Source organism: Echinococcus granulosus (genome assembly GCF_000524195.1).
Source record: "Echinococcus granulosus chromosome Unknown EG_S00167, whole genome shotgun sequence".
Lineage (NCBI taxonomy): Eukaryota > Metazoa > Platyhelminthes > Cestoda > Cyclophyllidea > Taeniidae > Echinococcus > Echinococcus granulosus.
This window is the reverse complement of record NW_020170547.1, coordinates 79,661-93,081: the sequence shown is the minus strand read 5'-3', so window position 1 is coordinate 93,081 and position 13,421 is coordinate 79,661. Positions and strand designations below refer to the sequence as shown.

Sequence of the window (13,421 nt, the reverse complement as noted above, 5' to 3'; positions counted from 1 at the left end):
AATCCTTCCCACTGTTTTTTTTTCAAAGCCACAGATTCACACTCCTAGTTCATCTTCGGCTTCCTGGAACATAGGGAGGTGTGAGGTCTTCTATTAATATTCAGTTCACTGTTTCCATACCAGTACAGTAATCGGGTCTTTGCTGAGGTCTTCGATGCCCTATTAACGTAAATGCTGTGCTGATTAGAAGTTGACTCGATTTTATCAGCCCTTCTGTTGTTTACTCCTGGGTATTCAGCCATCCAACCAGCGCGGTCAGTATTGTTGTTTGATGTGACTTCTCTGATTTTACCCGAGTTATCTCCGGAGGCACTTTTTTACCAATACTTAGAAGAGCTGAACCACTGGTAGTGTAAGTGACGTGAGCGATGCTTCCAGCAGCTATTTTGTAACTAACTCTTCAATAAAAGTATCACTGAGTCACTCACCTTACAGAAACCCACAAGAGTCGGTCAAAACAGCCCTTTATTGTCACTCAAGTCATAACGCACACTGGCTGGCTTCGTTTGCGGTGTCTTTTGTTATCCACAACTGGTGCTCCCTTTCCTATCTTCCTTCTCCCTCCTCTTGTGCGTGCATGCGGCGTGTGCGCGTGGCTACAACCAAGCGGACGGACCTTTGGGTAGGTGGGCAGTGTACGGGACATAAACATGCAAACCAATGACCAGCGCCGCACGTTCCTTCGAGTCTATTTTTGTCCACATGATCGCCCTGCATGCGCACGTGCGTGGATGTGTCCTGTTAGGCTACCGAATTTGAAATAAGTAGCTGATCATCTCCTATGCCTGAGTTAACTGCGATAAAGTACAGTTTTTACGACTCGTGCGTTTTGACCTTCTACATCTGCTCCAGTTAAGTGCCGAGGCTACTCAAGGATATCTTTTTAATAAAAATTTGGAGCTGGAAATAACGAAAGATTTTTGGGCGTTTAAAGAGCTTTAGTGCTTTTTTGCCTGCGCAAACTCATTCATCTTCTGACGCCACAGATATTTAGTGAATTCTTACAAATACCATAAGCCATGTTTACTGCGGACCTTTTCAAGGTGTTCATATCTGGCCTCGTTCTACTACTGATTTTTATAGAACTTCATTTTGGGCAGTTGTCGGAAGTCGACGCAGTTCCTGTCATTTTTTTGTGCGTCTTCTCAGGTCTCAGCTCAGGTATCCCATTCCACTTACACAATGGATGTTAACATTTCATCAAAGTGCGGATTTCCCTTCAAACTGTCAGCATTGCTGTTTTTTGTTCAACACTTCATCGGTGGTATTCTCATTTATCGGTATCTCACTCATTTTAAAAAATGGCGCTTTTACGTCCTCTTTATAGTTTTCAAGGTTGTCATTGGGGCGAGTTGTAAGGTAACTACAATGTGATAGAAAAGTAGCCTAACACCTGAACTTCTAGGGACGGTTTCTAGGAGAATCTGGGAGAATGCTATCACAACCAGGACTCCGGTTTTACCAAAATTGCTCTCCCCTTAGCCTTTTTACTCAGCCCTCGGTTTTTGTTGCGTTTACGCAGGACTGTGCAAAGGAAATAAGCCGGTGCCGGGACGAAGGAAAGGTGTATCTGGACCTCTCTAACAGTCAACTCCACGCCCTGCCCACTAGCATTCGTGACCTCGGTGCCCACCTCTGCGAACTCTTTCTGTACACCAACAAACTCGTCAGTCTTCCCAGTAAGTTACTCGTCCCCACTTCAAATTCACTCCCACCCGCTCTCTCCACACGGACTGGTGTATGGTGGCTGCTTCCTAGCACCTCCCTTCCATACGCTTTTTGGGGGCAAATAAGAGCTTTCATGGTACTGAAGATTTTTAACTTCCAGATTCTTTGATGTGTCCCGCAGAGAAATGCGACATGTCTTCAGTTTCTGAAATTCAAACCACCTATAAGAATCTGTGATGATCTAAGTTTTCATTTTTAAGAATAATCTACTGCCTACCTTTGAGTACATCTTGAGGCTCTCGGCGCACAGACTTATCTGACTTCCTTTCAGTCCAAAGCTGCTATACTTTAACTTGAAGATGAAATTACTGCAGGTTGGACACCTGCCGCTGATTACATTTAATTACTTGGGCTTGATGTTAACTGAGAAATAGACTTTTTTGTGGTGTTGGCGCTTAGCTTCTTGATCATCAGTACGCTCTTTTGCTTAATTTCAATACATCGGTATGCACTTAATCCTTCGAGTATGTGAGGATGCTGGTGAAATATTTGTGTCAGTAGCAGTCTATCGATGGAGTGAATGGTGGATGGTGTGACGTCTCTAGCGCGTAAGTCTGTCTGTGTGCTGCAGTCTGTTTTCGACTTCCATGTAGAAAGAAATATATTCTCTCCAACTTTGCAAATACTGCGTGCAAGTTAATTGACTTAGTTTGGGCATCAAGCGAATTGGGAACAATCACCAAAACTACTTCAGCTTGTAATTTCCTCTTTTATGACAAATTTTGTCATAAAACCATCTATCCTATTTCGTAAGTAATTATGTGAATGGCTAGCATTAATGCTAAACAGATAATAATCTTCACTTGTAGCTTGAAGGAATATCATAAGAGGACAGAAGGATGGCGATGAGTTGAGGTGAGGCAGAATCTTCCTCCCTCCTATCCCATTGCATCTTGTCCTAAAATGCGATATGCGATTTTATGGGTGGGCGATTTCATTTTGACGATTTCCGACCTGAATTCTTGCTTTGTCTGTTGTCCTGGAAGTACAGGAATGGAACGCTTTTCAAGTTGACTTATTTACATGTCCCGGTTATTGTCAAAGTGGTTATTCTCGGGCATCATCAAACTGTTTCGTGTTGTGCTGCAGGTAATGCTTTTCCTTCCGTCTACAGTCTGCCTCACGCACGTACGCAGGATTCACAGACTTCTGCGCTTTAAACGCTGCCTTGGAGGTGTAGGATGAGCAACGAGTCGTTGAGTTGGAGATGAGCATTATTGTCTTTGTTCGTCTTGGAAATAAAGTGTCATTTTTCACTACAAGCCAGTCAGTCGGTCCGCAAACAATTCAAGGTGCATGGATCCTTACCATAATGTCAGTGAAAGGAGTGAAGGTCAACAAACAGACGGTTTTTCAAGCTCACCGTTATTCGTTAATGCTTGTGGGTGGATTTTACTCCCCTTGAAGTTTTATATGTGAACTGCTGAAGGTTTCCTTGACTCATTAATTTTGAACTTTTTTGATTACTAACCACAGTAAATCTGGACTATAAGCTGGTAGCTTTATAGCTTTAAACTTCGTAGACGAGTGTTCGTGTTCTGTCAATTTTTTAATCAGGGACACTACTCCTGAATTTACAGTTATCGTAAACAGGGTATAGGCAGATAAAGCTCTCTTTTTGGGTTCTCTGATGGCGTCTCTTTGATTCTCATGATTTATTTATGGTGGCCTCTCTTTCGAAATCTGATCTCTTAATTTTTTTCAGCAGTAATGTGTAGTGAAACAAGAGCATCCTTCCTGCTGCGAATTTTGGTTTTTGTATTTAGCGGCTTATCCTAAAAATAACGAAGGCATGGGATCGTGCTGCCGTTCAATTCTAACTTCCCGATAGGCGGAACGTATATTTTTCGAATGTAGTGGTAGTCTGTTCCCTTCATTTGGATGATTTCTATTGTTTAACGCCCGAGGACTTTTAAGAAGTCTGTTTCCAATACAGTCGACAGTACTACTTTTTCTCTCCAACAAATGTTTCCCGGCACAAAATGCATAGCTCTCATTGAAAGGTGCAAAAAATGTAAACCAAACGAGGATGGGTGTATCTTTTCCTTTTGTTGTGGTCGCTCGGACTTACAATCTCCCCCTCTCGCGCCCAATGACGTAATCAATCAGGACATGTGTAATTGAAATACTCTCCTTCAGATAAGTAATCACAAATCACGATTTGCGATTGTGAACTTAGGGCAGATGTGATGCGAAGCGCCTGTAGTATAAACCCGGCCTAAACGGTGATGTTGCTCCTTCTGAAGCCTCATTTAATGATTGGCCAACGGTAACTCCTACTCTTCCCTGATCTTTAATAGATGAGATCGGCACGCTAACGCAGTTGACAAAACTGATGGTGCAGGAGAATTCATTGACCTCGCTGCCCGAGAGCCTGGCGGAGTGCACCCACCTGAGCATTCTCGACGTGCGACACAATAAGCTCTGTGAGATCCCTCCCGTTATCTACCGTCTACCCAACCTGGTATTGCTCCTGCTTCGCTGCAACCGCATCCGGGTGGTCGACCGCGACATTGGGCGTCTGACGGTACGTTCTCTGCCCATAATAGGAACTGCTGAATTCGAAGTGTTCGATGCCACCTTTATTAAAGATTAGATTTACTGAGATTGGATGTTTCATCTCAGCCTCGGAAAAGATACCCGGGAAATCAAACGAACTATTATGATATCAGATTTGTAGCATTTGGTGTCAGTAATCATTGAGAGTGCGTGCAGTTTGACTCTGAATTTGCAAACCTACTCCTACTTGATCTACCCTATGATTGACTACCGAGACCCTTGTCACCTTTGCTGGGTTATCTTTGGCTTAGAAGTCCGTACACAAAGTCAATAAACTCAACACTGTAAGCATTACTGAGCTCCTTAATGAAACTCTCCATTAGAGTGCAGATATTTTCAGGGAATCTGATGTCTTACAGACAAACTGAGCTAACACTGCATTTGTAGTGACTGTTGCTACTTCAATTTCACTTGGAGAAATTAATGAACGTTTTGGTTGTAGGTAGTTCGATAACTGTTTTTTGAGGCTTAGTTACGCTGGTTTTTCTCCCAACTACCCACCTCACATCATTAATGTCATCGAGATACCAGTTCTTAAGCCTCTATTCCTTGTTTGCCTTCCAGCGACCCAAGTGCGCTTATTTTTTTAGTAAAATGGATTTTCGTTCAAGTCTAAAGCCTTGTTTCTGTGTGTGTGCAGGTGAAAATATGTGAAACATCCATCGGCTCCCAATATTAGGGGCAGAAATCAAAGTAGCGAAGTCTGGTTCGATGTGTGGTTTTCTACTTCATCTACGAGTTTCTCGGCTAAACAATCATTTTCGTTTGCTTGAAGTGACGATAAGTTGTGAGATCTAAAGCAGAACCAGATCATTGAATTTCTTTATCCTTTCCCCCACAGAAGCTACAAGTGTTGAGCCTTCGAGAGAACAAGATCCGAAATTTGCCCTCAATCCCAGGCATCTGCGAGTTGAAACAACTCACTACTCTTGACGTCTCAAAAAATCAGTTGGAACATCTTCCTGAGGGTGAGTTCTTCCTCTTGTGAAAGTAGAACGTCTTCAGAAGCCGCCTTCTTTTTAAAGCATAAAACCTTAACTGTACAGATTCAATGTTGGGCGATTTTTTGGCTTACTGTGATTTTATTTAGCTTCTATGCAAACTCATAAAAGGACTCGGCCACTTCATTGATGAAAATATCCTCCCTACTTCTGCAAATGTTGCTTCCCATTAGTGTACTTTATAAGCCATCCCTCATTGGTCGCTTCTTCACCAGGCGGCCTTACTTATGTTTCTTCTCGTCTTGTAGAAATTGGTCAATGCAGAAATCTTACGGAGATCAGTCTGCAGAACAATGAACTAACCTCCTTGCCTGAATCGATCGGTGAATTGGCCCTCCTCGAACGACTCGGTATCAAGTAGGTGCCGTACTTCTTTACTTTTGTGTGCTTTGAGAAAAGTATCAGACTGAGTGAAAAAAAAAACAAGTGATTCTCACAGAGTATTGTTTGATAAATGTAAAAAAGTGCTGCATTGATGATAGGCTAAGAAGTCTGATTATATATTAAAGTGAAGGCTTTATTTTTTTTTAAATGACGCTAAAAGTAATAAAAGGCGGTTGTCGGTTGATGATTTGGCTAATGTCAAGTTCTCCCTTTGTCTATATCTTTTGATTTTCCTAAAAGGTGTCAATTTCAAAACGACATCCGTTTGAACGACGTTTTACTCGAGTAATTTTGTTTACAAATCGAGTGGAAGAGGGACCGAACGGACAGTCCAGCTGTAGCATTGGTTCAGTGCTTTAAATTTTGTTAGTAAACTTCTATCTAAATGTAGCTCTTGAATAGCTTTCGGTAACCTTTTGAAGGCTATATTAAAGCACGGTTCTACACTACTGTTTAGTCAAATTAGGGGAGAGATAAGTAAATCCACGTAGTGTTATGCAGTCAATATTCCTTTGGTCTAATACCCTCGTCTTTCCTCATAGATACAATCATTTGGAAGCCCTTCCCGCATCCCTGGCCAGATGCTCCCGTCTCTCCGAGCTGAATATCGAGAACAATAACATTTGTCAACTTCCTGTAAGTTCTCCCTTCCTATAGGTTTAAACTGGAGAAATATGTGGCCCGTGCACTGGCTTGCGTTTATAGATTTTGCGGAAATCCTTCTATAGCTACTCATCCTCAGGTTACCTTCAGTTTCCTTGCCAGCACTAGAGCAATAAAAGTGGCTTTCTGTTGTCACCTGAGTACTTTGTGGAGGGGTCACTTTGTCCTCAGCTTGTCAGTTTACTTATTGATATTCCTGCCAAAATAATGTTCGACAGTTGGCTTCTTTACCTTGTTGGGTTATGTCCGATACTGCTTCATGAATTTAGGCAAAAAATCGTATCAGACATTAGCAATATTTTGCGTTTTTCTCCTTTCATGCCTTCCCGAGTTATCTTTGAAGGCGTTACAAAGCCTGTGATTCTTGAGGGGGCTCGGCCTTTACCATTAACCATTGGTGTAGATGCTGAATCAATGCAAATGTTTTCCGTTGATTACCCCTCCATAGTATTCCTAGTACACTATGACCACTTCTGAATTGGGCGTTTGCCTACGGTATCTGCTAAATTTATTCCGAGGGTATAATTTATGACTGTGCGATGCCATTTGCTTTGCAACATTGGTGTAAAGCTGAAAAGTGAGCAAATGAGGAAATGTAGTTCCTGTTTACACAGGTTCTTTTGATTCCCCTACCTACATGTCTCTGTAGGTTATTATCAAGTTTTATGGCAGAAAGATGTCTTAGGCTTTCGGGTTTTGTCCAAAGTTCCTCGCTTTTACTATCAGCACTGTAAAAACTATTTAACTATGGTCTTCTTTGATTATGGACTATGCCGCTGTGTTAGAGATTAGATTCCTTTATCAGATAGTTTACTGAATTCTTGCTCCCCCCTTGACATGTATTCCTGATTTCAGCCATTTATGGTAGATATCTTTTTACGCTCCGCCTTGCATGGCAGCTTGGGTCACCCAGTCTGATTAAGGTCCTATTTAAAGCGCTAGCTGAAGGATCATGTCCTTGGGCAGGGCGTGGACAGTGTCAGATACATCCCGGTGTTGCGTTCAAGATGATTCTCGAAAACTACAAGGTGTACTAATATGAAAGTGGTGTTTCGAAGGAACTGTTGACTGCTAGCTTGTGGATTGCGAATGCGCCCTCATTCTATCATATTGGAGGTCGAATTAGAAGAGTGATTGGAGGTAAACATCAAAGCCTTGCTATCCAAGATTGGAATCACTGAATTGAACCAATCAGTTTCTCCTAGCAACGCGTATTCGAATATGTGTTTCGACTCATTGCAGAGTTTTGCGCGCTGTCAGTTGAATTAAAAGTCATTTTAAATATGTATCTGAAGATAGTGATTGCAGTTTTTCATAAAAACTATGCATCTCTATTGTACGCGAGAGAAAAAGGCCCTCAAGCTTGGTATTGAAAAAGTGAGGATTTGGTAGCCATCTATGGTCGATTAAAAGATTGACTACGGAATTCGTGGATGTTTTTTGCGCCTTTTGTGGACTCTTTAGGTCTGTCTGTGACTGTGGATGAGTGGCATTCGTCTTCACCTGTCTTAGGTAGAGCCTATCGGTCTCTACTTTTCTGTCTTATAGTGTGTCGAGGTTAGGCCCAAGTGAGTTGCTACCATGCGGCGTACAGTATCTTAGCTCCTAACCCTATGGCTTTTGTGGCTTCTTAAATGAACTTGGCTGATGTGTTTTTATATTTCTGCGTGCTTTTTTCAACCATCTCCCCTTTTTTCCACAGGAGGGCCTTCTGGCGAATTTGAAGAACCTCACCAGTCTCTCGCTTTCCCGAAATTGCTTCACTGTCTTTCCTTCTGGTGGACCGCAACAGTTCATCACTGTCCAGGTGCGTTCGTCATTACTGTCAAACTTTATGCAGTCTAATTCGTAACACCGTCAAGATAGTGCCATTTCAACCTACCATTTGTAAACTGCCAGTTTCTCACGATGGTTTTTCGTGAGTACAGGTAAAAAATCGTAGGTGGTTGATGTTCTCCTTCTACCTTTGACGCCATCAATTCAACCCACATTCCAGAGTTGTAGTTTCAGTCGTTTTTTTTCTAACTTCCAGTATGATTGAAGTTATTGCAATAATGTAGCCAAAATTTCAACTGGAATGACTGGGACCTCGAATTCGTCATTTTCGATTAGATTCATACATTCGCAAAATTACTTTTAAAGTGTGAGCCGCGCTAGTGTAGGCGCCCCTCGCCCTCACCCTCTTGCTATGGAGGTTGTTTTACAAAGATCACCTTAAATAAGTATCTTACCAATGCACAACTCCCGCTTTGTTTTAAATATCCCTCTCATCATTTCGTAACATTAATTTTTCCATTTTTCCCTGCAAATTAGAAGGTCTGGATGGGTAGTAATTAACTGTGGTCCGACTATTTCCTTTAGTAAGGAAAAATAGACTTCGCATGCTAGTAATGCTCCTTGTGAATTTTGATGGGTCCATATGTCACTTCCTCCATTTGTAAATAACATTAGGTTAATTTGGGAAGCATTATTCTTGAGGTTGGAATGTGTTTCGCTTGCTACTAACTTTTTTTGCATTAGGTGTTGTCTAGAATTAAAAATATCTAGTTAAATACGCTGCAGTAGTAAACCCTCAGATATCACCCATCTTTTCCACTGTGTAATTTGGTTTATTTCTGAAGGTGACGCAGACCCTACGGCTGGGGGAATAGTCGCCCAAGTTAAAGTGTTTTTCACGGCCTTCACTGAAGGCCTTTTCATATCTTGGCATTTTCGCCTAGTAATCAAATAGTCCATTTTGGCATAAGCTCCCTTCTATGTTCTGTTGTTGATATCAGAGGGAAAATGCGTCAGGCGTTTTCATCTCCATTGAACGGGTCGCAGCGTCAGAGTTGCCTCTAAAATCGTCATGGAGCAGGTTTGGGAGTAATTTGTTAATTGCCAAGAGAGGGACTGGGAAATTGATACTTAAGGTGGGTTGGAGTAGGCCTTCATACTTCCACCGTGGGGGCTAGGTGAAAATCCTACTGCACTGGCCAACCAGGGTGTCGGAAATCGCGTTGGTTGCTTGTGAAAGCCCTGTTGGTCCGGAGTAAATGACATGGGCAGTTTGGCCGATTATGGTCGCATTTTTATACGATGTATGGATTATCCGTTTGTCTGTCTTTACAGGAAATCAACATGGATCACAATCAGATTACCAAGATTCCTTTTGGCATCTTTTCTCGGGCGTCGAATCTCGCCAAGTTGAACATGAAGAACAATCAACTGGCCGCTCTGCCACCTGGTACGTCTATCTGCAGCCATTGATGGATGTGGCCTAGTGATTTCAGGTGATGCCTCTTGGGCGTTAAGAGGTGTATGACTGCAACAATTTTGAGTATTGGCGCACAGGGCGACTAGTACCTGTGTTGATGCATGTTCCAGTATTGCTAAAGGGTTGAAAAGCCACAAAACTAGACAATAGAACGAGACAGCGTTCTTAAACCAGCGTGGTGACTGATGGAGAACTACCTGAAGTTGTTTCCACACCTCTCCATATCATTAGTTACGCTCCCATTCCCAACTGCGATGGTTTCTGATCATTGTATGAAGGCTTCAATGCCGTGTTGAATGATTTCAAGCATATTCCACTGTACTGCTACAAATATGGTGCTTAAATTTTCACCTATCGTGAGTTCTATGCATATTTGTTGACATTATGGAACAGTTAAACGGATGGCATAATCAGTACCGCGCAGTCCATTTATGACTTCGGGTAACCACTCCTTAAACGTGATGGTTGTATTGGATGGTCTCCTGGAATATCCACGTCATCTTAATTCTGTTTATTCGAAGGTTTTTGACGTCACTCCGCTCCGTCATTCCACGAATTGATTGCATAGTAATCACAGCATTCCGTATGTCACACCGTGAAATCGCGAAGGTCTCACCCTTGTCTTGGGTACTTTGTTAATCAGGAGTCGCCATATTGATAGGCATTTGGTTCATTTTCTCTATCTGTTATCGAGTGTTTGGAAAAAAGTGACACAAAAGCATGCGTTGTTTTGTAGACGTTAAGACTTGGACGAGTCTGGTGGAACTCAATCTGGGTACTAATCAGCTAACAAAGTTGCCCGATGACATTGATCATCTGCTGAATTTGGAGGTGCTCATTCTCAGCAATAACCTCTTAAAGGTGTGTTTTTATCCACCACCCAATCGTTAGTCACGTCGGTTTTTTGTACTTCTGGCCGACTGTATACGTGTCCTCTTTGCAGCGGATACCTCCTTCCATTCAGGAATTGCGTAAACTCAGGATTCTCGATTTGGAGGGGAATCGCCTCGACTGTTTGCCTACTGAAATTGGTAAGTAGATAAATTGTTTATTCTCAGAGAACACGCATAATTATTCTTATAAGTTTACTCCACCTAAATTCTTGATTTTTGGAACTTTCAATTTCGTATTTTACTCTTTCTAACAGAAATAAACTAGCTTATGCTTTTGGTGACGATGCGTATTGCTGAATTACTTGTTAATTGGGGTCGTGATTTGTTAAAATGTAACCTTTTTGAAAAATTTCTAAAAGGAAGGGTAATTTCGATACTTAACAACACGCTAGCTGGTAGTAATATTTCTATTTTATCGCATTTGTTGTCGCAAAAGTAGCTTAGGGAAGTGTAATTTATTTTGGGAAGAACCTTTAAAATTCGTTTTACGATCAATGACTAGGCTCTGACCTTTCCATCAACCATACCAGCTAATAAAAAGGGTCAGAAATTGTAAGGTATCGACCAAATTCATATTGTCTTTTTTTAAATGCCTGCGCTTGGGGTATTGGTTCTCTAAATATGCTATTTAAAGCCTTGGTGATGTTGGTTAATTTATTGTGTTGTGCAGTTGGTATGTCGCTCCAACTGAAAACTAGCTGGTTGATAGGGTGGGGGAGGCAATTAAATTACCCAAGATGATTCTTCCATAGTCTTTTGGGGTAAGTTCAATGTAGTTTTTATCCGATTTAAAAAGTGCTGCGCTGAGAGGTGGAGTCTGATAAATGGTGGATGCGCTGAAACTCAACTCTACGTGGAATGCTTCTTTTATCATTCCATTATGCCGACTGCATTATCCATAGTCAAATAGCGATAAATTACATGATATTTTTGCCAAGCCGCTGCACTTTTTGAGGTACGATGTACCTTCACGTGATTAATTGTTATGCGGTCTGTACTTGCGTATCTTAAACTTGAGGTAATTGATCCATCTCCTGTTTTCTAATCTCGTGATGAAGAGTGAAACTAATGCGAAGGTAACCCGTTTTCTCCTTTGTCTGTTGCTTTGCAGGCAACTTGACGGAATTGCAGCGTCTCATAATGCAATCAAATAGGCTCACAGTGCTTCCCTCCTCCATTGGGTGGGTTCTTCTCCTATCATCTCTCCAGAGTTCTCCATTCTCTCCATCAATTGTTTTTTTTTATTCTACAGAAATCTCCAAAATCTCACCTACTTAACTATTGGTGAAAATGACCTACAAAGTCTTACACCTGCAATAGGTAGGAATTTTAGTTTTTTGTTTTGTCGAGGCATTGCGACTGAACAGAATTAGTAAAACTAAGCAACATTTATCAGCCAAGTTAAGTCTTCCCTTCGGTGGCAGTTATTCTTAGTTTTGTCGGCCCAAAATGTTTTTAGTAGAAGAAAGCACATCTTCCTCATTCATTGTATCTTGTTTGAGGAAAATTGGTGCAGTGGTGTTAGTAATGTTGATGGAAGTGGTAAATCGGCAAATAATTTGTTGGCCTATCGGTAAACTCTTGTGTTTCTCCAGTGTACCATTGTAGTCTCTCCTTCCTGCTCCCTTCTTTCCAATTCTTCGTGGGGCGAGGATTTTAGCTAACAGTAACTAATGAAATAGGTTTTGAATTTTTCTTTCCCTGCTGCCAATACAGGAAATAGTTCCATTGAAGAGTAATCGAAATGCAAATTGATAAATCCACGAATTATTGGCACTTAACATTCCTTGTCGGTCTGCAGTGCCTTGAGTTATCCCGAAGATAATTGCAGAAAAATGTGCATGTGGGCTGATAGGTTACGGACATAGGAATAGAAGAGATTAGGTGAGGCAGTATTCACTCCTCTCTATGAGTGTGGTCACTGGCATTCCGCGTAGTTGTTCTACATTAACTATGCAGGTCTTCCCATAGGTTGAAAGGTAGTAAAGTGAAATCAGATGGTACAGAAATTACTGCTTTATTAGTGGTTTTACATGGTGTAGATTCTTGAAGGTAGCATCCTCTGTGGGGTGAACCGCGTCGGGAAGGGGTTTGTTTGGGGCAGTATTGCTGAATGGTGGGCGTTTTTCTACAGAGTGTACATCTAGGGTGACTGTTGCTTCCACTAGGCGCGTCTTCGAAAAATATCATGGGAAGGACGTCCATCATGCCTTTCGGTCAGGACGTAAATTTAAATAATCCGTCATGAAATCAGACTAATTTACGCGGTACTGCACACAGTCGCCTCCACTTACTAAGGGTTCAAGTAGACTACAACCATAGTACTTTTGACTTTGCATTGCAGGGAAATTGAAGAGCTTGGAGACGCTATACCTGAACGATAACTTCAATCTTCACGACCTGCCATCGGAGTTGGCAATGTGCTGCTCTCTGCAAATCATGTCTATTGAGAACTGCCCATTGTCAAAGATCCCCGTTGAGGTAGTGTCCGCTGGACCCTCCCTCGTCATCCAGGTTGGTTCTTTAAAGAATCAAACAATTCACTTTTTTATTGTTTATGCATTCTCTTCTCCATTAGTCTCCACTTTTTTTAGTTCCACTTAGCGATTGAGCGTTACCTAGCCAATTATATACCTGCTCAGAGTATGGTAAATTATGATTGGTTCAAGTGACGTTTCTTTTTCAGTACCTTCGTCTACAGAGCTCCTATGGGCAGGTGTGAGAGGTCCTCACCAATTTTCACTCCCTCCCCCGATCTATCAATCCATCCAATCTACAAATCAAGGGCCGACATCGTCACTTATCCTCTTTTTCCCTCTCATTGTATTGCTCTTGCCTCCCATGCGCCTCATTTTCTGTCTTCATTGTCTCCCTCCACTTTTAGCAGCCAAATTCTCTCCCTCCGTCTCCTTCTCTCCTAATTACAGTCGACCGTGA

The 13,421-nt window shown here is 41.8% G+C and overlaps 1 protein-coding gene across 1 annotated transcript; it reads left to right on the top strand. All coding sequences in view use genetic code 11, as the record gives it.

Annotated features, from left to right (window-relative positions):
- Nucleotides 1-577: 577 nt before the first annotated feature.
- On the top strand, nt 578-13,206 carry EGR_09790 (Leucine-rich repeat protein SHOC-2; the record flags this gene model as incomplete). Its single annotated transcript, XM_024499039.1, has 15 exons — nt 578-622; nt 1,523-1,679; nt 4,029-4,255; nt 5,129-5,255; nt 5,537-5,645; nt 6,215-6,308; nt 8,038-8,142; nt 9,447-9,561; nt 10,328-10,452; nt 10,535-10,622; nt 11,596-11,665; nt 11,737-11,804; nt 12,829-12,998; nt 13,079-13,132; nt 13,171-13,206. 15 exons carry the CDS (start codon nt 578-580, stop codon nt 13,204-13,206), a joined length of 1,590 nt encoding a protein of 529 aa, XP_024346549.1.
- Nucleotides 13,207-13,421: the final 215 nt, after the last annotated feature.